The following is a 21,592-nucleotide window of genomic DNA, read 5'->3' on the forward strand; positions in this document are numbered from 1 at the left end:
TTTTGAGGTCAGACACACCTGAGCTCTCTCCATTACTGACCGGGAACTTGAGCAATGCGCCAGGACCCAACTAGGTTCAGTTCCTACTCTTGTGCTTCCCTGGCAAGGTAGGAACAGAGTATGCACAGCACCCAGCATTATGTCTAGCATGGCTGGCCACTGAACATACGCTGATTGTTGGGATTCATGGCAGGCCTGGTAGCATACTATCCTTCAGTGCCTGCTTAGTTCAGTGCTTTTACTCTAAGCTGCCAGGGTCTTCCTGTCTGTGTAATGTCTTAGTATTTCCTTGTCAACCAAATTTAAATCATTCTTTTTCTGAAGGTGTAACATTGCTTTCTGTAAGTCAGCATTCTGTTGGGGTGCCTCATTTTCAAGTACGTATCCTCTAATATTGAAGATAAGGCTTCATTTAAAAGAGCACATAGTATGGCAGAGTGTTTCTCATAACCCAGTGATTGCAAGTAGAAAATGTCTTAATTGTGTATAGCTTATGACAATGTATTAATGCAAGTATGACTCTAATTCCTAACAAACTTCTACTGCCTAATTTCATGCTAATTGTATTTAGGTCTTTAATTGGTTAAAGAATCGCTTTCCAACCCATCCTCCAGCTGTGTGCACAGAAAGAGACCATCCATGCATTTAGTACCAAGTCAGGATCTGTGTGCCATGGCACCTTGGTATGGGCTCTGCCTTGTGGAGACTAGGCCTATTCTCAAAGGGCGGTATCGGCTTTTGTTTGCCATCCCATTCTGCTTTCATTGCTTTTTTTTTTGTTTGCTTTTGTTTTTTTGGTACCAGGGATCAAACTCGGGACCTTGCGCTTGTGAGCCAGGAAATGGAACCACTGAGCTAAATCTCTGGCCCTGATCCATTGCTTTTGCTCATCTCAGGAACATAACATAGAATTCTGGAAGAACAAGACCTTTGGAGTTGTACAGACCTGGCTTTCACCTTTGAGGCTAGATGCTTCATTTCTCTAAGCCTTCAATAATAAGACACTTTTTTTTGAAAGTCTTTTTTAAAAATTAATTTTATTGGTACATTTTAGGTATACAATATAATGGCATTCATCATTGGAAATTTGCAGCTTTACATAATCTCTCCTGGTTCTTACTTTTCCCCCTTCCCCAGCCCTCCCTTCCACCCCTCCATCACTCCATATTTACAAAGACTTTGTTTCCATTTTTTCATTTTCTCATATTAATTCCATTTCCTTCCCTTCTTTCCTTTCCCATACCCCTCCCACTTCCCTTTCCCCTTTGCCCCTTTTCTTCCTATTTCACATTGTCTATTATACCTTTTAGTCCTTATTTACGCTTTCAGTTTCTCACACTAGAGAAACTATTCGGTATTTACACATGTGTATCCTATTTATTTCACTTAAGTGTATCGCGTCAATGTGCATCCATTTAGCTATAAATGTCTCTAATTTCTCATTTTTTATGGCTGAGTAGTACTCCATTTTATAAAAAAACCACATTTTCTTTATCCAGTCTCCAGTTGGTAGGCATTTGGGCTGTTTCCAAGTTTTAGGAATTACAAACTGTGCTGCTATGAAAATGAGTGCACATATATCACTGTGGTATGATTCTTTTAATTCTTTGGGGAAGATCCCCAGCAGGGGAATAGCTGGGTCAAATGGGACTTCCAGTCCTAGTTCTTTGAGGTATCTCCATACTGATTTCCACAGTGGTTGCACCAGTCTACACTCTCACCAGCAGTGGAGCAGTGTTCTTCTTTCCCCACAGCCCTGCCAGCATTCATTATTGGTTGATTTCAGGATAGCAACCATTCTTCCTGGGGTGAGGTGGAATCTCAGCATTGTTTTCATTTGCATTTCTCAAATGACCAGTGATGTTGAACATTTTTTTATATGTTTATTTGTTATTTCCACTTCTTTGTGTGAGAAATGTCTGTTCATTTCAGATGCCCAGTTTTGGATTGGGTCCTTAAATTTGGGAGGTCTGATTTTTTTAAGTTCTTTGTAGATTCTACATAGTAGGTCTTTGTATGAGGAACAGCAGGTGAAAATTTTTTCGCACATTGTGGGTTGACTCTTCACACTGTTGGTGGTTTCTCTAGCTGTGGAGAAGCTTTTTAGTAAGAAGAGATCCCACTTGTTGATTGTTTGTGCTAGTTCACGGGCAACTGAGGTTTTGTTCATAAAATCTTTTTCTACACCAGTGTCTTCAAAAGTTCTACCTAACCTCTGTTCCAGCCAGTTCAGCATTTCTGTTTTAATATTTAGATCTTTAATCCATTTCAATTTTAGTTTAGTGCATGATGAGAGCTATGGGTCTAGTTTTAATCTTTGGCAAGTTGAAACCCAATTTTTCCAGCACCATTTGTTAAAGAGGCTATCTTTCCTGCAGTGAGAATGCTTGGCTCCTTTGTCAAAGATGAGTTGGTTGAGTGTGTCTGGTGTTGTTTCTGCATCCTCTAATCTGTTCCACTGGTCCTCAAGTCTGTTTCTTTACCAGTACCATGCCGTTTTTTTTTATCATAATAGCTTTGTAGTATAGTTTCAAGTTGGGGATTGTGATACCCCCTGCTGTGTCTCTGTTGCTTAGAATTGCTTTTGCTATTCTAGGACTCTTCTTGTTCCAAATGAATTTTTGCATTGTTTTCTCAAGGTCTGTGAAGTATGCTGCTGGGATTTCAATTGGGATTGCTTTAAATCTATATAGTAGTTTTGGAAGTATGGCCATTTTCACTATGTTGATTCTTCCTACCGAGGAGCAAGAGATACATTTCCATTTTTGGATATCATCTTCAATCTCTTTTCAGAGTGCTATGGTTTTCAGAGAAGAAGTCTTTGATTTGTTTTGTTAGGCTGATTCCTAGATATTTCAGTTTTGGTTTTTTTTGGTACCAGGGATCAAACTCGGGTCCTTGCACTTGTGCAGAAGGTGGCGAAACCACTGAGCTAAATCCCCGGCCTGGCATTGGAGTTTTTGGATGCTATTGTGAAAGGAATTATTTGCCCTTTTTCTCTCTCAGTGAATCTGTTGTTCGTGCAGAGGAAAGCTATTGATTTTTGTGTGTTGACCTTGTATCCAGCTACTCTACTGAATTTGGTTATTAAGTCTAGAAGACTTTTGGTCGAGTTCTTGGGGTCTTCTATATACAGTATCATGTCATCTGCAAATAATGACAATTTGACTTCTTCATTTCCTATCTTTATTCCTTTTATTTCTTTCTCTTGTCTAATTGCTGTGGCTAATGTTTCCAAGACTATATTGAACAGAAGTGGTGATAGTGGACATCCTTGTCTTGTTCCTGATCTTAGTGTGAAGGATTTCAGTTTTTGAGCATTTAGAATGACATTGGCTGTTGGTTTTTCATAGATGGCTTTTATCAGATTGAGGTAGAGACCATCTATTCCAATTTTTGTAGGGTTTTTATTATAAATGCATGTTGGATTTTGTCAAATGCTTCTGCTGCATCTATGGAGATAATCATACGATTTTTGTCCTTGGCTCTATTCATATCATGTATTGCATTGATTGATTTTCATATGTTGAACCATCCCTGCATCCTTGTGATGAATCCCACTTGGTCAGGGTGTATGATCTTCTTGATGATCTTCTGCATTCCATTTGCCAGTATCTTATTAAGGATTTTTGCATGTATGTTTATTATTGAGTTTGGCCTATAGTTCTCTTTTTCAGTTGGGTCTTTCTCTGCTTTGGGGATCAAGGTGATGCTTGCTTCGAGGAATGAATTTGGGAGTATTGCTTCCCTTTCAATTTCATTGAAGAGTTTAAAGAGTAGTGGCAGTAGTTCCTCTCTAAATGTCTTGTAGAATTGAGCAGTGAAGCCACTGGGACCTGGGCTTTTCTTAGTTGGTAAGTTTTTAATTAGGTTTTCAATTTCATCGGTCTATATTGTGTTTAGAATTTTTCAGTCTTCTTTGTTCAACTTTGGTAATTCATATGTATCTAGGAATCTGTCCATTTCTTCTGTGTTTTCCATCTTATTGGTGTATAGGTTCTCAAAGTAGGTATTGATGATCCTGTGGATTTCTGCTGGGTCCATTGTAATTTCACCCTTTTCATTCCTAATTACATGGATTTAGGGCTTTTCTTTCCTTTTTCTGATAAGGTTGGCTAAGGGTTTGTCAATTTTGTTGATTCTTTTGAAGAACCAACTCTTGGCTTCATTGATTTTTTTGTATCATTCTCTTAGTCTCCATTGCATTGATTTCTGCTCTGATCTTTACAATTTCCTCCCTTGTATGAGCTTTGGGTTTGTTCTGCTCTTCTTTTTCTAGAAGCTCGAGTTTCAGCATCAGGTTGTTTAATTGGGCTTTCTCTGTTTCCCTAATATGTGTATTCACTGCTATGAATTTCCCTTGTAAGACTGCTTTCATTGTGTCCCATAGATTCCAATATGTTGTTTTGTCATTGTCATTTAATTGAAGGAACTGTCTGATTTCTTCAATTTCCCCTGTGACCCATTGGTTATTCAGAAGTGTGTTGTTCAATTTCCATCAGTTTATGAAATTTTTGTGGTTTCTTTTGTTATTGATCTCCAGTTTCATTGCACTGTTGTCTGATATTATACAGGGGATAACTTCAATTCCTTTGCACTTACTTAAACATGTTCTATGAGCGAGTATGTGGTCTATTTTGGAGAACAACCCATATGCAGCTGAAAAAAATGTGTATTCTAATTTTGTTGGGTGGAACACTCTAAACATCTGTTAAGTTCATTTGTTTAAGAGTTTGGTTGAGTTCTAGTATTTCGTTGCTTATTTTTTGTCTAGTTGATCTATCTATTTGTGACAGTGGGGTATTGAGGTCCCCCACTACTATTGTATCAGTGCTTATTTGATTTTTCATGTCTGTTAGTATTTGTTTTATATAGTTGGGTCCACTAGTGTTTGGTGCATATATGTTTATGATTGTCATCTCTTCTAATAAGAAACTTTTTAGGTAATAATGCCTATGTAACTTTGTGATAAACCTCTTAAAGCCCCAGTCACAATGCCTGAACATTGCAGGAACCTAATAAGTGCAAGTTTCCTTCTGAGATTCATGGTGAAGATGCCATTGCTTGGTGCAATTAGTGAACAAGTAGTGTTGACCACCTGTCCTTTGAGGCTCTCGGTATACAGAAAGGCCTCCAACCTCAGGGAGCTTTTATTCTCTAGAAGGACCTAAGCCTTGTGCTGCAATTTAGAGAATAATAAGCACCATGGGAAAGTGCCTGTGCTATGATGTTGTGGGGACAGCTACCCTGGACCTCACTAGGAGTCTGAGGTCCCTGCTGGTATGAGTAGGCTGCTGAAATTTGCCAAGTAGCATAGACAGGTGGGAGTGACAGGTGCCTTGTAAAGTGAGTTAATAAGGGAAAAAACATGTGTGTATTAAAAGGTTACACATTTGTCCATGTAACAGACGTTGATATGAAATTAATGTATGAATCATCAACAAACTTAATTCCACAAAGAAAGCATTTATTTATTGAATACTTGCTCTGTGCCAAATCCTGTGTTAGCTACAAACAGACATTTAAGAAAACTAACAAAACCCAAAATTGATAGTTTCAAAGCAGTAACATTAATAATCCCCAGCATCAAGAATGAAAGAGATATACTCTAGAAACCATAGAAACAAAGGAGAACAAGTATGAACAGGTAATATGGATAAATTTGACAACCTGGATAAAATAAATAAATTTTAAATTTAAAAATTTTGGAGATTTCACTGGATGTAAACTTTTTTCATGAAATTTAATGTTTTTTTCTTAGCCTGTAGTGTCTTTTGCGTTTTCTATGTGCTCTCTACCTATCTCAAAGCTGCAGAGTTATCCCCTGAGTTTTCTTCAGAAGGTGTAGGTGCATGTTTTTAAAGCACGCTTAGAGATATAACCTATCTCAAACTAATTGGTGTGTGTGGTAGCAGTCCAGGTCTATTTGTCTCTGTACCTTTAGCCATTTGTTCCACCGTCATTTGTTGAAAAGTCTAATTCAGTCATTGAATTGCCTTTGCCCTTGATGAAAAACCAATTACTTGTGTCAGTGTGAGTTTATTTTTGGAATCTTTATTCTCATCCATTGATTTGTTGGTCCTGGCCAGTGGAATAGGCCAAGAAGAGAAAATTTTAAAAGGCATAGATATTGGAAATGAAAAGACAATAAAACTGTCTGCATCTACAGACATGATTTTGTACATGGGTAATCTCCTTAATATATAAAACTTCCTAGGAATCTGGAAGAGACTGGCATGTCAGTAAAAAATTGCTGTTAACATAGTGAAATGGTTCAACTTTTCATGAAGGATATTTTGGTAGTGTCTATTAAAATCACCAATACATTTAAATTATGACCCAGAAATCCACCTTTGGAAAATATATCTTTCAGAAATATCAATGTATGTAGAAAGTGACTTGTGTACATAACCATTGTAACAGTTCATAGTGACAAAATAGTATAAACAACCAAAAGAACTAATATGTAAATGACTGTTTCATTACTCACACACTGCCACTGTGTAGTACCACCTACAAATACTCTATAAAGAATGTACTCTATGATGTTAACTAAACCCTTCAAGATATGTGAAGTGCATCATTGGTCATTTGAGAGACACCAATTAAAACAACACTGAGATTCTATCTCACTCCAGAAAGAATAGCTAATATCAAGAAGTTAACTAACAACAAATGCTGGCAGGACTGTGGGGAAAAAGGAACACTTCTCCGCTGTTGGTGGGGGTGCAGATTGGTATAAACACTATAGAAATCAGTGTGGAGATTCTTCAAAAAACTAGGATTTGGTCTGGGGATTTAGCACAGTGGCACCACACCTGCCTTGCAAGTGCAGAGTCCTGAGTTTGATCCCCATTACCGCAAAAAAACAAACCCAAAACAAAAACAAAACAAAACAAAACAAAACAAAACTAGGATTAGAGGTCCCGTTTGACCCAGCTATTCCCTGCTGGGTATCTTCCTGAAAGAATTAAAAGCATCATACCACAGCGATATATGCACACTCATGTTTATAGTGATACATTTATAGCAACACTCATGTAATAGCTACATCTTGGAAACGACCCAAATGCCCATCAACTGATGAATGGATAAAAAAAGATGTAGATTTTTTTTATACAATCAAATACTACTCAGGCATAAAGGATAAACTTGAGACATGTATAGCTAAATGGATGCACCTTCAGACTATACTCTTAAATGAAATAAATTAGACACACGTGTAAATACTGCATCATCTCTCTGGTGTGAGAAACTGAAAGGGCAAATAAGGACCAAAATGTGTAATAGATAATGTGAAATAGGAAGAAATTGTTCAAAAGGCAAGAGGAACTAGGGGAGGGGGTGGAGAAAAAAACAAGAAAAGAAGGAAAAAATGGAAACAATTCTTTTGTAAATAAGGAGGGAATGAGGGGTTGAAGGGATGGGAGGGGACTGGGAAAAAAGAGAGGAATCAAGATATACCATATGTAGATACAAATTTCCTGTCATGAAAGTGTGATTTTAAAACATGGTGAATGGTGCTTCTGAGTGCCATCCAAGAGATAGGCAGGCTTGTAAATACATTAGATTGTCCTCATCCACGGCCTTTACCAGATATGGCAACATGGGACTCTGGCTCTTCTCCAAAGTCAAAATGACCATGAAATTCAGGTCAACATATTGAATCAGTTCAAGGACATGCAGGCAATCCCAGTAGAACTAAAGACACACTTGAAAGAGGACTTCCAGAGCTTGGCAAGACTTCCAGAACTTGCTTCAGAAAGTGGCAAGAACAGTGTGGTAAGTGTGTTCAAAGTGTGTGTGTGTGGGGGGGTATTTTGAGAGGGATTGATGGCAGTGTGTTATTTAGTGTAATGATTTTTAAAAATTTAAACACACTGCAGTTTTTTTCCCACCTTATATGTCATTAGGTTTAGAGAATATGAATACATTCCCTATTGGGGAAAGTCCATATTAAATTATGGACTTGAAATAGTGTGAGGAGTGCTGTGGCAGATCAGAAGCAGAATGTTCAGGCAGAGTGCTCAGAGTGAGGAATTTCTGTGGAGACCCCGCAAAGGCTTCTCGGAAGAGTTGCAATATGGCCTAGAATACGGACAGTGTGGTCGTGGCAGGCCCTTGCTCTGCTGTGGTCTGAGGCTGATAGGAGCATCGGTTACCTTCTGAGTCTTCCCTGTTCTTCATCCAAGGTTTGATCTTACCCTTCAATCTCTGAACTGCTGCTTTACTTGGTACCAAAGTCCGAGGTTTATGCTTGGTCTTTTACCAGTCTCCAGACACTTAACCTGCCTCTTCTGGACCTCATGTCCTAACTCTTCTCAGCCCTCACATGCCTCCTGGGCTTCCTGAGTCAAAGCTTTATTGATGACTGCTGTTGCCCAAATCCATTCCCACATTATCATGGATGTCCCATTTAATTTGTAGCTACTTGGCATCTTTAAGGCATAATTAACACTGAGGAGTTTGGCTGAAAGTACTAATTAACTCGAAAGTAATAGTATGGCTTTCATTTGTATGTTTCACTGACCTTATGTAAACCATTGGGCTGGTCTCTTGGGGGATGAGCCCCAGCCTCTGGTTCTGAATGTTTAACTTGCTAAGTGGACCACATCACAGCTATTAATTTTATGTCATATCACAGGAATAGAGCAGAAGGAAATCTGTGGTGACAGGTTCAATTGGGGCCTTAGAAAATTAGAGATCTACTTATACTTTTAAATTGGCTAGGATATGTATGAGCGTGATTTTTTTCTCTCCCAATAGCCTTAGTTATATTAGAAACTGTGGAGCATTAGATTAGTTATACAAAATGAACAATAACAGTTCATATAAGAGTTGATCAAAATCTTAGGCAATATCTGGCAGAACACTCTGAATCTAAGCAAGGATACTGAGAGTTAGAAGAGTGACATGACTTTCCCAAGGTTATGTGAAGTTTTAATTACTATCAATCATAACCATACTTCCTTATTTCTGCTGCAGAACGAGGGACTCCTGAGTTTCCACTGGAAGCCCCTCCAGGCTTCATGTCTGGCTTTAGACATGGGCAGTCTGATGGCAATATGGCCTGCATTGTGTCTTGGGTTCTTTATTTGAATGTTTACAAGTGATTGTGTGCTTATTGATAGTCAAGGCCAATTTTCAAAATCAACTTTACTGTATGTGATTGGCATTCTGTAAATTGCAGCTTTGTGAGCCAAAGTCTGATGAATTTTGATGAATGTATATTGTACATGACCATAATCGCTATCAAGATGTAAGACATTTAATTATCCCTCAAAGTGTCCCTGCTACTTTGCAGCTAGTTCTCCCTTGTCCACACTGATTGGCTTCTCGTTACTAGAAATGGGCCTTCCTAGTATTTGAAATACACGCAGATACTCTTATTGTACATTGAAGTGATATCCAGTTTGGGAATATTATGAATAAAGTTTCTGTGGACATTTACATGCATGTTTTTGGGTGAATATATGTTTTTATTTTTTTGGTTGGAGTTGCATTGCTCAGTAGTAATATAATAGTAGTAGTAATTGTAGGGTTTTTAAAAATAAGGAATTATTTAGCTTTTCTTCAAAACAATTATACTATTTTACATTACATCAGCAATTTCTGAGAATTTCAGTAGATTTCTTAGGATTTTTTTTACATAATCATGTTGTCTGTGAACACTTCTTCCTTTCTGACATGTTCACCTTTCTTTACATATGGAACTTATGTAGCTTAAATACAATGTTGATAGAAGTGACAACTATATAGTTGCATTTTTCTGGCTTTTTAAGTATAAACATTTAGTTGTTTACCTGTAAGTATGGTTTTCATTATAAGTTTTTCATGGGTGCATTCCATAGATTGAGGATGTACTTTTCTATTCCTGATTTGCTGAGAGGTTTTTAAAAATCATAAATGAGTTTTTAATTTTGTCACCTGTTTTTCCTGAAGCTATTGATCATAGAGCTTTTTCTGTTGTTGTTTATTGAAGCAGGGTCTCCCTATGTAGTTCAGGCTGTCCCTGAACTCACTATGTAGCTGAGGCTGGCCTCAAGCGTGTGGTGATCCTCCTGTCTCAGCCTCCCCAGTGCTGGGATTACAGATGCATGCTGCCATGCACGGCTCACACTCAGAGCTTTTTTCTTTCTGTTAATCATCTGTTACTGTTAGATGAAACTGATTGATGTTACTAACCTTGCCTTGCAGAGAGAAGTCTTTCCTTGGCCATCCATAATATATGATCTGTTTTACATACAACTTAATATGACTTGCTAATATTTTGTTAAGGGATTTTACTTTTAAATTCTGTTAAGAGTTTTTACATTTAAATTAAAACTCATATTTTTATTGTAAACTTTCCATCTGAGTTCAAGATTTGGGTAATATTGGTCTGATTTACAAAAAAGGAAAGGGTTCTCCATTTTATTTTCTGAAGATGTTTGTATAAAGTTGGTGCTCCCCCCCCCCCCCCCATTACCGGGAGTATAACTCAAGGTCTTTACACTGAGCTACATCTCTGGCTATTTTTAAAATTTTTTTATTTTTTGTTTTTAGACAGTGTCTCACTAAGTTGCCAAGTTGCCCAGGCTGGACTCCAATTCGTGATCCCCTTACTTTAGCCTCCCAGAGTGCTGGGATAATGGGCATGCGCCACTATGCCTGGATAGTATTCTTTTTAACACAGGTGTTTGATTGACTTCAGCTGGGAAACCATCTGAGCATTAGCTTCTTTTAGGAGGACGCTTTTCACTATGAATGCAGTATCTTCAGTTGATATCAAGCCCTTTGGGTTTCTGTTTCTCCGATTCCATTTGGGAATGTGTGTCCACTGAATCTGAATTGTTGAATCTTTTGGCACAGAATTGCTTATGTTCTTTTCTTGCGTTTTTAGCATCCATAAGGGTGTACACTGATAGGTATTTATTTTCATTTCATTTCTCTTTTTTCCGTTGACCAATCTGACTGGGAGGATTGTCACCTTTACTGATATTTCCAAAAAGTGGGTTTTAGTTTGTTTTTTCTGGGTTTTTTTTTTGTCCATTTTCAACTTATGATGCACTGAATCCTGCCCCTCTTGTTGGTTTGTTGTCACTTCTTGTCCAGCTGTTACCTGCTAAGCACACAGTGCTTTCTCCTCCTGTATTCTTAATGCACCCTGATATACTCACCTAGGGCACAGCATTTCACAATCTCAGTGGCGTTGGGGCTTGTTTCTTTTGCTAGACCTGAGTGCCACAATGGCAGGAGTTTTTTTCTTCCTTTCCATTGCCATGGACTATGGCATGTAGTAGACATGCATCCAGGGTCAGTGAGTAAATGGTGGGATACATGAGTGAATTCTCTTCTGAGCAGTTGTATACATGGTAGGGGAGTGGGCTGAGTAGCCATGTAGCTCTATGTTCAAGTTGTTGATGTGCTACTTCCCGGGTAGGTGGGCTGGGCTGTTCACCTAACTGCAGAGCCTCGATCATGAGAGCAGCACCTTCCTCTGAAGACTCTTGGGAATATGACGGTCGTAGTTGTAGTAGGTTGATCACTTAGTACAGCATTTGGCACTTCGAGGTAGGTGCTGAATAAGAGGAAACCATTGAAAGATCTTTCATTGTGGATTGAAAATCTCAGTTATGGTATACCTAGAAAATACATATTTTATTTTTAGTTTCTTGCTTATTACTGCTTTTTGTAATCTTTCAGGGTGAAAACTGAAAAAGTGCTCTCAGAAGTCTTGGGTCAGAACAGTGTGGTGTAAATCCTGATGAGGCTGCATGGGGGTTGGGGGAACCCTTCTACTTTGTTGGTAGGAATGTAAATTGGTGCAGCCACTATGGAAATCAGTACGGAGATTCCTCAAAAAACAAAGACTAGAAATTCTACTTGACCCAGCAATTCCCAGTCTCGGTGTCTTCCTGAAAGAGTTAAAGACATCATATTACAGTGATACTTGCATTCCCATGTTTATAGCAGCCTGATCCATAACTAGCTAAATCTTGGAAGCAGTCTTTATGTCCATCAAAAGAAGACTAGATACACACAATGGAGTAGCTTTATAAAGAAGGATAAACTTGAGTCATTTGCAGGACAATGGATACATCTTGAGACCATAATATTAAAGTGAAGTAAATCAGACACACAAGCTTAAATATCACATGGCCTCTCTTATATGATAAATTCAAAATGTAAATAAAGAATAAAATAAAAAATAGACAGTAGGAAGTAGAGAGAGAGATTTTGTTCAAATGGGAAGTGGATCAAAAGATGGATGGAGAGGAAGGAGGGAAAGGGGTTGAAAAGAAGATATGTTTTATGTATAAGTACCAGCTCCCCACAAGGAATGTAATCACTATGTAATGCAAACATGTACTGCTAAAAACAAGAAACTGAAAGAAAAAGAATAGTGTGTTGCTTCCCTTTACATTGATTGAAAAAAATTTGAACATCCTGTGTCTTTCGTCTTGCCAAACTATTTTATGGTTTTATTAAAATATTCTAATTTTACCAAGCTGAAGAGGCTTTTTGTTTCTTTTTTTCTTTTAATCATCAGGAGGAAAGGCAGTTATACTTAATTTCACAAAACATTTTCAGTGCTTGATTTTCATAAATTAGATATTTTCCCCTTAATTATATCTTTTTCTTGCTTCTCTATAGAGTAAAGAAACAGCCAGTTCCAAGAAATACAGACTATTTCTTTGTTCTTGGTGCTTGGTAGTTACCTATCTCTGTGTATTTTTTGCTTATTTCGTGGTTGATTTCTCCTATATCACTCTTGGGAGGTGAATTTTAAAGTTACTTTTAAAAAGCAAAAAGCCAGTGAGACGTTTGTTATCCTTCACAAATTCTGACTTTTCCAGGACGTTGTGAGAGGGCATTCCTTTTCTCAACCCCTGCGTCTGCCGCTGGAGGCAGGCACCTTGTGTGAGTGGGGAGGTGGGTGGTGCTCTTGGTGACTGCTTTCACAAACGTTTATCCATTTGGTGTTTATGGAGCTTTCTGAGGTCTGGAGCTACGTGCTACTCATCTTGTGGTTGGTAGGGATCTTGGCACTCAGAAGATACCTAGAAGTGTTAGAAGGGATGAATGAGCGAGTAGTCCTTGTAGGCCAGAGTCAGCTGTGCTCAGGGTCTTCACAGACAAGCATGTTGAGGTGTATGCCAGGTTTCACCCTCTGCCCCTGACAAGGGTGAATTCGGGAGAGCTAAGCTACGTTGACAAGAAATCATCCACTGTCTGGAGATGATGGGGCTGTGCTTTGAGTAGTGGGAAAAGAATATGGGGTTTTGATGAGGCCAAAATATGATCTTTGAATACTAAAACAAAATCCTTTTCCCTGAGTACTTTTTAAGTAAGGAGAAGGCATGGCTTTATCTGTGTCATGAAGGAGGAATAACGTTTACATGGGTGGAGAGGATCAGTCAGTGAAGATATTTCTGGTAGTACAGGTTTGAAGGATACTGTAAACATATAGGCACAAAGACATGCTGAGATGAGTTGGAATAATAAGATTTTAAAATGGAACTGAATGAGTTCAACAGACATTTCTCCAGAGAAGATACACAAAAGATCAAAAAGAAGCAGACAAATACTCAGTATCACTGTTCATTAGGGAAATGTAAATCAAAACCACAGTGAGACACCACCTCATACTCATTAGGATGGCTGTAACCACAAAAACAGAAAACAAGTATTGGTGAGGATGTAGAAAAATTGGAAACCCTTATATGCCACTGGTGGGAATATAGAACAGTGCAGCTGCCATAGAAAATGATATGAGGTCCATCAAAAAAGTTAAATGTGGAACAACTGCCCAAGAATCCCTCTTTATATACACAAAAGAACTGAAAACAGGGTCTTAATGTCTGCATACCCTTGTTCACATCAGCATTTTTCACAAGAGCCTGAAGGCTGAAGGAACTCTGGTGTCTGTTGACCGATGAATGGCTGAATAAAATGTGCTGCAGCCATACAATGGAAAGTTATTCAGCCTTAAAAAGGAAGCAGATTCTGACAAAGGCTCCCACATGAGTAAACTTTGGGATCATTTTGCTAAGTGAACAAACCAGTCACAGGACAAAGACGATGATTCTACTTACATGAGTTTCCTAGAGGAGTTAAATCTATACAGAGAGAAAGTAGGAAAGTTACCAAGTGTGGGGGAGGGAAGAGTAGGGATGGAGAGTTAGTGTTTAATGGATTCCAAGGTTCAGTTTTGGAAGATGAAAAAGGTCTGGAGATGGATGGTGGTGATGGTTTATCAACAGTGTGAGCGTACTTAAATCCTATAGTACTGTGTATTTAAAAAGAAGTAAAATGGTAACTTTTGTTAAATATGATTCCCCAACATAGAAAACATAAAAATAAAAGAAACAGGACTAAAACTCATGTTATCGTATTCTAAGCCACGTAGCCTCAGGCTACCAGATGGATCAGGCTGCAGGGCAGAAGGGAATTCATGACATTGAGAACACTTTTTCAGCTAGTGTGTTTCTCACTGAATCCTCAATGATGTCTAGTAGGGTCAGTATTAATTATTGTCCCCATCTGATAGCTGACAAGATGAGGCCGAGAATGGCAAGAGGAGGTTCCCGGGATCTTGAAGAACCAGAATGGCAAACCAAGTTTTGTTAGTGTTCGTACCTGCTCTTTTTCCACTGTCCCAGCTGTTTGAAATGCCAGATGCCTTCCCATGGGAATGTCATGCTCCTCCTCAGCATGGCCTCTTTGGGACCCACACAGGCTGTTTCCTTCATTAAAAAAATTTCTGTGGCTGTGGCTGCCTCCTCATTGGAGAGAAGTAGGTCAAACCAGTAACCACAGGATAAATGCATCTTGCAAGAAAGCTTATTGCAGTGTGACCCTGGAAACTTACGGAGGAGGGTGGAAAGCAGGGCCTCCATATAGCCTCCTAGAAACATGGCTTCACCTTGCACCTGGCAGGGGAGACGGATGTTCACTCCTCTCCTTAGCATGTTCATGGAGGACCTGATGGGCCATTGTCAGCATCTGACTTGTTGCTCTGAGCTCACACACTGTGCCCCAACTTTTGCCCTCACTGCTGCTTCTGGAAAATGCTTCCACTAGGGTCATTGTGGCCAACTCATTGCCAGATATGGTGGGAGCTTTGCCAACTTCCAAGGGCATGGCTTTCCTGTTTTCCTGCCCCTCACCCTTCTTAAATTTCCATGGCACTGTCCTTTGAGTTACTGGATTGTTGCTTATGCTATTGGTGTTATATCTGCAAAACCATCACCTGATCCCAGGTCATGACAATTTGCTCCTATGTTTTCCTCTCACAGCTCTATCTGCACATTTTTATTTATTTATTATTTTTTAAAATTTTTATTTTTTTGGTACCGGGGATCGAACTCGGGTCATTGCACTTGTGCAGCAGGCGGCGAAACCATTAAGCTAAATCCCTGGCTCTCTGCACATTTTTAATGTAAAGGACGATATAGTAAATATTTCAAGCTTTGCCAGACACATATGGTCTCTGTTGCATATCCTACTTTGTTTTTATTTTGTTTTGATGTACCACCTTTATACAATGTAAAAACTGTTCTTAGTTCCCAAGCTATACAGAAACGGAGCAAGCCTGTCTTGGCCCATGGGCTGTGCTTTGCCAATGCCTGTTTTAGGATGCTGCTGTGGAAGGATTTCATCATTTTAGTCAGGAGTTGAGCTGGCTTGGGATTTCTTGTTGCTATGGTTACTCTTGGTACCCCACAGACTGCAGATTCCTCTAGTGTTGCTTTGTGCTGGGGGTGGAGGTGGGTGAGAGAGGATGGGCTTCAAGATGCCAATTTTTCCCCTCATGTTATCCCACCACCCTTGGTCCCCTTCCTTCTGCTCCCTCCCAACAGCAGCACCTTGGGTGTCTCTTTCCACACCTCTTTCTCCCAAGGTGCTTCTAGGCTGGTTGTTCTCACCTCTCCTCACTCTTAGGAAGACCCTATGTATCTGGGTCCTGTCTGGGGGCTTTTTCATCATTTCTTCCCCTCACACCCAAAGTCGCTTGTCTCTGCCCATATTGTGGTGGTTGCTGGGGATGAGCGAGATCCTGTTCCATTGCAACTGCATGATGCCTCCACTGGCATTGGTGCTGAATCCTGGCTCAGGACCTTTTCCTGCCTTACTCCACTAGAATGGAACTTTGCCCTGTATCTGTAACTTGTTTATGGACTTTTATTTTTTGGGTACCGGGGATCGAACTCGGGTCCTGGTGCTTGCGCAGCAGGCGGCAAAACCACTGAGCTAAATCTCTGGCCCTGTTTATGGACTTTTACCTTGCCTGTGCCCTTGCCCTGTGATACCCTTTCCTCAGCACTTTAAGGGAAAGAAAGGTTGCATGGTGGCTCCCCGATTCTAGAGTTGGGGGATTCAGTGCCTTGCCTTCCTTGTAGTGGTGGCCAACTGGCTCCTCTAGGCTTGTACCACCAAAGGAGGTTGTGTCTGACCTCCCACCATTGTTTGTGTGAATACCCAGAGAAAAGCCTTGGAATGGGTAATTGCTCGCCTGCCTGGACTCTAGAGTGGGGGGTCTTCACTATCATTTGACCCCCTACTCGGCCTTAAGCAATTTATTACTTTTGAGCTGAACCCTTCTTGCCCACTTAGGTTATGGCTGGTGGGTCTTTATCCTGTGCCCTGCTCTTGGTAAGGTGGTGCTGCATCCTGCCTCTCCTAAAAGGGCTTCAGTTGCCTGTGAGCACATCTCTGGGGTGGTGAATGCAGGCCTCATGGCTTACTTTTCTACCCTGTCCACCTGGGAGCCAGGTGCATAAGCTGCCTTCTTGCTGGAAGGATGCCCTCCCCTGTCCTGATGTGTGTATCTAGGTGGTCCTCATTGAAATGGGTTTCTCTTTCTAAAACAATGTCTCCAATCACAAAGTAAATTTTGGAACCCCTTCTATTTGCATGTCCAGGCTGTGGATAGTGTTCGTGTTGGGTACCACGGGAAAGATGATGCCAGCTTTGAGATTTTAGCTAGGGTGAGAGTCGTTCTTTGCAAATAACTTCATCTGCTGGGGGAGTCTTTAGACTGTTCTTCAGTGAAGCCTACTTTGTAGTGGGAAGCCTTGGCCAACTTGGGAACACTGACCTATTATTTTATCTTTGTAGACTCTTGAAGCTGTTCTGAGTTTCAAGTACTCGGGAGGCCCAGGCCACGTGGAAGGATATTACAGGAACCTCTCCCTGGGGCTGCACGTGGAAGTTGAGCCGTCTGTATTTTTCACCCGAGTCAGCACTCTCCCAGCAACCAGGTAACTGTCACAGCACTGTGAGTCTGATAGTACTGTTGGAATCATGGGCTCCTGGTTCATTTTACTTGGGCCCCCTGTGTGATCTGTGCCATCTGGCTGGGGTGCTCATTGCCCTGGGTCTGAGGGTCTTTAGTAGCAGACAGTCATGCTATAGGAACTGCCACTCCACTCCAAAACTTGGAAGCAGCCCAAGTGCCCATCAACTGCAGACTGGATAAAGAAAATGTGATTTTTTATACAATGGAGTACTATTCAGCCATAAAGAATGAGAAACTAGAGACATTTATAGCTATTGAAGCCATACTCTTAAATGAAATAAATAGGACACATGTGTAAATACTGAATAGTTTCTCTGGTGTGAGAAACTGAAAGTGTAAATAGGGATCAAAAGGTATAATAGATAATATGAAATAGGAAGAAAAGGTCCAAAGGGGAAGAGGAAGGGGGAGGGGTGAGGGAAAGGAATAAATATGAGAAAATGAAAAGTGGAAACAAAGTCTGTAAATAGGGAGGGATGGAGGGTAGGGGAATGGGGAAAAAATAAGAACCAAGATATATTATGCAAATATTCATTATTCAATAATGAATATCAGCATAACGTATACCTAAAATGTACCAATAACATTTTGAAGGGGCCAGGGGTTTAGCTCAGTGGTTCCGCCTCCACTCCAGGGGGTTGACCTGAACAGGTTTGCTATCATGCTGGTGCTGTTGCTGGCAGTTCTTGCACATGTGGCCCTGGTGTAGACAGCTTTCTCCAGGCTGGCTCACTTCTCTTATCAGTAGCCCTTGGAAGAGAGCATATACAGTGGTACCATGGTTCACGAACTGAATTTGTTCCACAATTCTGGTGAAGATGACTGAGGTCCTTTTTTTCACCCAATGTGGAGTTTGCAAATGGAAGCAAAAGTTTGCCAATATTTCTATTTGTGAACCACATTGTTCATGAACAGAAGCATTTGTGAACCAAGGCATTACTATATCTTGAGAACTCCCGGCAGAGCCCTGCATTTCTTCCTGTGCTGCTCTTGGTACCAGGTGAGACAAGTGCTTTGTTTCAAGGCCTGGCTATCTGCTGTTGCAGGGAGTTCCTAGCCATGTACAGCATTAGCTCATTCTCACATAGGGAACCCTTCTTGTACAGTGGTTCTCTCTATGACTGACTTCTCAAGCCCCGGTCTTCCTTGGAGGAAAGGAATCGAATGGTTTGTCTACTTCAAAGCAGAAGTGGCAAGAAATGTTCAGGGTATCTTCACAGGTGGGAAAGTGACAGTTTCTCATCCTTAACTTTGATCTGTGGTGAAGTAGGGGCAGGGAGGCCAGGAGTCACCTAATTGGTGGGGCCCCGGCTGACTGAAAGTCCTGGAGCTCAGAGTCCTGCCAGATGTGTACAGTCTCTGCAGAGCAGATTCCAGTCACCATGAAGCTAAAGCGGATTCTGAGGCTCAGCAATGCTCTGCACGTTGGTGGGGAGGGAAGTCTGGTCAATATTATTTATTCTTAATCGAATCAAGCAGCCATTGTGAAAAATATTTACCTGATTATTCTTGAATATGAGGCAGGTGGGAGGGGAATGTCACAAGCAGCCCCTCCCACTGGTCTTCCTAATATTTCACAGCATAAAATAGAGCTATGTTGTTGTCTATGTTAATGTTGATGTAAAAATCCAATTAAAGTGATACAGCCCTTAATAACAAGTGTGGTTTGGGTTTATAGGAAAGATTATTTTTCTTCCCAGCCATTGGCAAATGGCTTTAGCCTGAATTAGGCTTAGCTGGGCCTTTTAGCATCACATTTCATCATCTATCACTTTTTCAGTCCTCGGAGTAATAATCCTCACTGCCAAGGCTTGCCTATGTTTTGAATTTGTATAAAGCATTAAAGTACTTGCCTCTAGGGAAGACTTGGCCAGAATCCTGCCAAATGACATTAGGGTGTGGCAGGTCCTTTCTGTGCCTTGGATCTGCTCCGTCATAAACCTGCTGTGTTTCTCTCTCCCATCCTTTCATCTCCTGCTGCCATTACCCATATAAATAATTCTCAGAAGCAGCACAGGTTGTTACTGAAATCTTTTTCCCCCTATTGATATTTGGCTTCCATGTCATAGCGCCTGCATTTCCAAATGACAGTTTAAGGTGAGAAAAGTGCTGCCAGATGGTAGGCTGCAAACAGATTTGGAAAAGTTGGTTATTAGCTGAAGTGCGAGTTGGGTCCTCATCTGCATCCTGTAGCCCTTGTTCTCTTCTTCTGGCCTGTATGTTTCTGTTCCCTGATTTTAGGGTTGAGATTGACTCCAAATCTTCCTTTGCCATTATTATTATTATTATTATTATTATTATTATTATTATTTTTGATACTGGGGATTGAACTCAGGACCTTGTGCTTGCAAGGCAGGTGGTGGAACCACTGAGCTAAATCACCGGCCATCACTTTGCCATTATTCTTAAATGTAATTGATCACCAGAATCTATGGATCAAACCTCTGAAATATCTTCTGACCACCCTGTGTGTTCCATTCCACATTCGAGTCACTGTGGGAAGAGTTGCCTAATTGGTGCCCTGCCATCAATATTGCTTCAGCAGGATCCTTCAGAAACTAATGTCCCCGTGTTGCTGCCCCCTACAGACTTTGCCAAGACAAAGTGCACAATCCCTCCTGTGACATGCGAAGTGCTTAAAACTCTTGACTTGACCCTTCTCTTTAGCTCCTCTGGTCCCCAGCTTCTCCACACAAAAGCTGTGGTGCTCCTTGCCATCACTAGCATGTGTCAGGAAGTTTACTCCCCTGAGCTTTCATGTCTTTTTCTAAAACTGTTCTTTTTCTTAAAGTATTGTTCTTTCATTTAACCTTTTAGAAAATATCTGTTTGCCCTTGAGATCTGTGTTACTATTCTTGTAGAATTTTCCTGAGCATGACTAGGCAGAGGGAGCTATTCTCTCTGTGGGTTTCCTGTACTTTTCTTGTACTTCTGATAAAGCACTTGCGAGACTGTCCTGGGAGTACTTTCATTAATGCTTCAAACCAACACCTCTGGAGTTTCAGGTAGGTGCTGTGGGAAGCACTCACTGGGGTTAAAGGTGGACAGAACCCAGTCTCTGTTTTTGAGCAGCCCGATGTAAGACCATAGGGCAGAATTAGCCCACACTGAAACTTGAATCTACATAAAAGAAAGATGAAGCTAAGAAACACTAAATAAGTGAATTCATATAAAAGACTTGTTCTTCTCAGTTTTTTTTTTTTTTAAACAGAGTCTCTATGTAGTTCCGGCTGGCTTTCAATGCACAGTGATCCTCCTGCCTCAGCCTCCTGAGTACTGGGATTATAGGTGTGAGCCACCATGCCTAACTTTCTCATTTCTTAACTTCTTTAAAGACTATTGACTATTTTTTAAAAAAGCATATAATTCTGTAGTATATAGCATATATACAAGTACAATATATAACAAAAAAGTACAAAGACTGGATGGAGAAATACAAGTTCTTATGTTATATGTGCAGAGTATTACACTTTCATATAAATTTAGAATGCAGTAAGTTAAAAATGCATATTATAAGCTATAGAGCAACCATTTAAGGTATGGATAATAAGCCAGAAGACATAAAATGAAATACTAAAAATACTTTAACCAAAAAAGAAGATGTATCAAGAAAGGAAAAGAACAAGGAAGCATTTGGGAGGCTGAGGCAGGAGGATTGTAGTTTGAGGCCAAACTGGACTACATAATGAGACCTTGCCAAAAAAGAAAAAGAAAAAAGAAAAGAAAAAAGAGAACATGCAGTTAATGTAATTTGGTAGACTTAAACCTTCTATATCAATAATTATATTAAATGTAAATAGACTAATAACTGCATTTAAAAATGGATGTTGTCAAACTCTATAAAAAAGCAACATGCCAACTGTATGCTTTTTATGAGAAACTTTAAATTTGCATAGTATAGAAGTAAAAAATGAGGTTCCACTGCTCCCATCCTAGAGGAAGGGTCTTCCGGGCCGCCATTCCACCACTCCCAGCCCAGAGGTAGGGGCTTCCAGGTTGCTGTTCCACCACTCCCAGCCCAGAGGAGGTGAGCTGTGTGGGTGCCAACAGCACCTCCCCCTCATTGAAATGAGAAGACATGTACAAAAGTCTGAAAACCGGACTTCCAGATCACCTAGGGCAACCCCAAAGGGAAAGGAGATGGAACACTCTGATACTCAACCACCTGGACTCCCTGAACTGGAAACAAAAGAGGATCTGGAAAAAATGAAATCAGAAATAATTTCTCAGATAACAGCAGAGATTGTATCCATAGTTCAGGACATGATTAATAAATCTAGAGAGGACACATATAAAAAAATACAGGAG

The 21,592-nt window shown here is 40.2% G+C and overlaps 1 protein-coding gene across 12 annotated transcripts in view; it reads left to right on the forward strand.

The window, feature by feature from the left end:
* The window catches only part of Trappc9 (trafficking protein particle complex subunit 9), a 737,148-nt gene that overhangs the window by 468,779 nt on the left and 246,777 nt on the right, over positions 1-21,592 (forward strand). For all 12 annotated transcript variants that reach the window (XM_087187236.1, XM_087187240.1, XM_004837901.4 and 9 more), the window contains one exon: positions 17,104-17,246. In XM_087187236.1, coding sequence (XP_087043362.1) covers positions 17,104-17,246 — 143 coding nt within the window. The remainder of the gene's footprint in view (positions 1-17,103; positions 17,247-21,592) is intronic.

This window comes from Heterocephalus glaber, unplaced genomic scaffold (genome assembly GCF_053883595.1).
Source record: "Heterocephalus glaber isolate CG9 unplaced genomic scaffold, H.glaber_assembly_v1.0 deba00000281, whole genome shotgun sequence".
In the NCBI taxonomy this organism is placed as follows: Eukaryota; Metazoa; Chordata; class Mammalia; order Rodentia; family Bathyergidae; genus Heterocephalus; species Heterocephalus glaber.